This window comes from Bactrocera neohumeralis, chromosome 2, assembly GCF_024586455.1.
Source record: "Bactrocera neohumeralis isolate Rockhampton chromosome 2, APGP_CSIRO_Bneo_wtdbg2-racon-allhic-juicebox.fasta_v2, whole genome shotgun sequence".
In the NCBI taxonomy this organism is placed as follows: domain Eukaryota; kingdom Metazoa; phylum Arthropoda; class Insecta; order Diptera; family Tephritidae; genus Bactrocera; species Bactrocera neohumeralis.
The window spans coordinates 27,998,632-28,001,966 of record NC_065919.1 but is presented as its reverse complement, the minus strand read 5'-3'; the positions used below and the strand labels follow the sequence as shown (position 1 = coordinate 28,001,966).

Genomic DNA, 3,335 nt, shown 5'->3' with positions numbered 1-3,335 from the left:
AGAGTACATTTATTTAAATATTATTTACCAAGGGAACTTAATTACAATTTCCAGGTGCTTTTTTGACACAATGTACTTGTTCTATTGAATTTCAAAAAAAAAAATTGCCGGCTCCTTGAAAGTTGCGAGAGTATGAAATGTTCGGTTACACCCGAACGTTGAAGGAACGTCTTGTTCTATCTCAAACCTCTGCAATATTTCTGAATGCGTGTCACAATTTCACAAGTTCCTCCAAAACTATCCTGTATTAGCCTATAAAAGAAGTAAAGTATTCACAAAAGTAAATATATACATATGTAAATAACCAAGTTAGTTTAAAATCCTCTTAACTGTCAAAGCTTGCTATGTTCAATAAGTTGAATAACCGCTTAATAGATTTGCTCACGAAAACTTTAACCCCATTGTTTACTAACAAAGAGTACTATGTAAATATTACCTATCGCTTTTTGTTTACTAACAATTCATAGAATAAAATCAAGGTTAAAGTCAAAATAATAGATGAAGCGCTTGCGCGTTAAAGGTTCCTCCTTAAAAGTAAAAGACATATGTATAGTAGGTATAAGGAATGCCACCTGTAGCATCTATTTATTTAGTTAATACTGTGGTAGCATTACGAACAGTTGTCATGGCATCTTAACTGATAAATCCACAGGTTTCTGTATACCAATAAACCATATAGGCCTTGATGAATTATATAATAAACAAGTAAGGAAGGGCTAAGTTCGGGTGTCACCGAACATTTTATACTCTCGCATGATAAAGTGATAATCGAGATTTCATTATCAGTCATTTACATATTTTTCAAATACCGTATTTGTGTAAAGTTTTATTCCGCCATCATCATTGGTTCCTAATGTATACATTATACAGAGAAGGCATCAGATGGAATTCAAAATAGCGTTACATTGGAAGAAGGCGTGGTTGTGAATCGATTTCACCCATATCTCGTACATGTCATCAAGGTGTTAAGAAAATATTATATACCGAATTTCATTGGACTCGGTGGAGTAGTTCCTGAGATATGGTTTTTGGTCCATAAGTGAGCGATGCCACGCCCATTTTCAATTTTTAAAAAAGCCTGGGTGCAGCTTCCTTCTGTCATTTCTTCCGTAAAATTTAGTGTTTCTGATGTTTTTTGTTAGTCGGTTAACGCACTTTTAGTGATTTTCAACATAACCTTTGTATGGGAGGTGGGCGTGGTTATTATCCGATTTCTTCCATTTTTTAACTGTATATGGAAATGCCAGAAGGAAACGATTCCATACAGTTTGGTTGACATAGCTATAGTAGTTTTGGAGATATGTACAAAAAACTTAGTAGGGGGCGGGGCCAAGTGCCAAGTGCTTTGTGCCAAATTTCACTTTAATATCTTTATTTATAGCTTAGTTATGACACTTTATAGGTTTTCGGTTTTCGCCATATTGTGGGCGTGGCAGTGGGCCGATTTTGCCCATCTGCGAACTTAACCTTGTTGTGGAGCCAAGAAATACGTGTACCAAGTTTCATCATGATATCTCAATTTTTACTCAAGTTGCAGCTTGCACGGACAAACAGACATCCGGATTTCAACTCTACTCGTCACCCTGATCACTTTGGTATACATAACTCAATATCTGACTCTTTTAGTTTTAGGACTTACAAACAACCGTTATGTGAACAAAACTATAATACTCTCCTTAGCAACTTTGTTGCGAGAGTATAAAAACTTAAGGAACAATTCCATAATCGGTAGTTTTAAAAATTTCAGAATACCTTTTCCACTTATTATACGTATATCGATTTTGTCTTTGTTTAAAACAAAATTTAGCAAAGTATTCCAATTTTGAAACAAAACGAAGTAATTAAACAAACAATAACAAATGCTCTTCAAGCAAGCCAATCAAACTTTGAACTCACTTTCGACTAAAATTAACCATTTTCTGAAGCGATCATTCACCGGCCGACAAGATAATGTCCACAATCTTATTGTAAGTAAAATTGCAAAAATGTTAAACAATGGATAAAATGAGACCGCTATGCAATAGGAGCAGAAGCTCGACCAACTAGAGAAAGGTGTTGCATCATAACCAACAGTGTAAGCCTCAAACTATTATTGACATTGAGCGAAAGTGTCGCAGCACAAACCGCAAAATTCAATTATTACATAATTTTTAGAAATTATAGTTATTTTCTTTTCTGTGCTCAAATAAAGGCGTTCCCAATTACTATCACACAAATTCAATGATTTTTATAAAAGCCAGTAAATGGATGGGGTAAATTCAGTCCACTCTTTAACATCACGGGTCTTACCATGCCTGCTATTTTAAATTACGTTATCATCACCGCAAATATAGTCCTCACCATCTTACGGGAGCTGGTCATGGTGCGGGCAATAATTGTAGAGCGAAATCTGCACGCTTACTACAAGCTGCCCGTAAGACCAATGGAATACTCACAAGATTATCATATATTGCAGTGTCCTTTCCAAAATACCACAGCTATACCCACACCAGAGAATATGGAGATTTGCGTGATTGTTAATGCTTACAAAGAGGAAGTCAAAAATGCGACAATGGCGCGAACATTAAAAACTCCATTACATACAAAAGTGAAATACCATGTGACACGTAGATATCGAAAGAATCCCAAGCGACTAAAGAAAATACGCAAGATAAGCCCGTATATGATAGTAATAAGACCGGTACGAATGAGAGCGGAAACAAGTTGCGCCTTGGTAGCCAAAGCTTTGGCTCAACAACAAGCTCCCTCGTATAGTGAACATTTGGGAATTGTAAAAAAGGACAATAGTCGTTCGTTTGAGCGTGAAAAAACCTTGGAGGGGCAAAAGCTGACCGATCAACGAATGCTCGATACAAAGCTGGCTCATGTTTTCGCAAAGGTCACGCCAATTACAGAGAATACGACCGAGGAAGGAAATTTGGATGCAAACGAAGACAGAAAAGGGAATAAGGATGCCATGGAAAATGATGAGGTCAGCTCGAAAGAATTGTCGGACGAAGAATACCCTGATTATGACACTCGTATGCCAGAAAATAAAAACGTGCCGGAAAACTCGGTGTTGAGATATCTTGGTGCTCAGGCGGCTATCAAAAAACTAAGTCAAAAACACAAAGCAGATCAACCTCCTAGTGAGCACGCTGAAAAGTCTTTTGAGGAATCTAATAATTATCAAGCTGGTGAAAAATTGCAAGGCTTTCAAAACTATTATCATAGGGATGAGATTTTCAATGATCACATTTTTTACGATGATCTTCAGCAACATGGACATTACAATGAACGTGGACGAAGACATGAAAGGAACTAAGTAGTGTTTTAGGATATTTTCGAAAACATAA

At 36.5% G+C, this 3,335-nt stretch overlaps 1 protein-coding gene across 1 annotated transcript; it reads left to right on the top strand.

Annotated features, from left to right (window-relative positions):
- Positions 1-2,290: 2,290 nt before the first annotated feature.
- On the top strand, positions 2,291-3,335 carry LOC126767960 (uncharacterized). Its single transcript, XM_050485793.1, has one exon. It carries the CDS (start codon positions 2,291-2,293, stop codon positions 3,302-3,304), a length of 1,014 nt encoding a protein of 337 aa, XP_050341750.1. The 3' UTR covers positions 3,305-3,335.

Bases quoted from the DNA above. Each gene is read 5' to 3' on its own strand.
- LOC126767960 (XM_050485793.1), top strand. From the start codon at position 2,291: ATGCCTGCTATTTTAAATTACGTTATCATCACCGCAAATATAGTCCTC.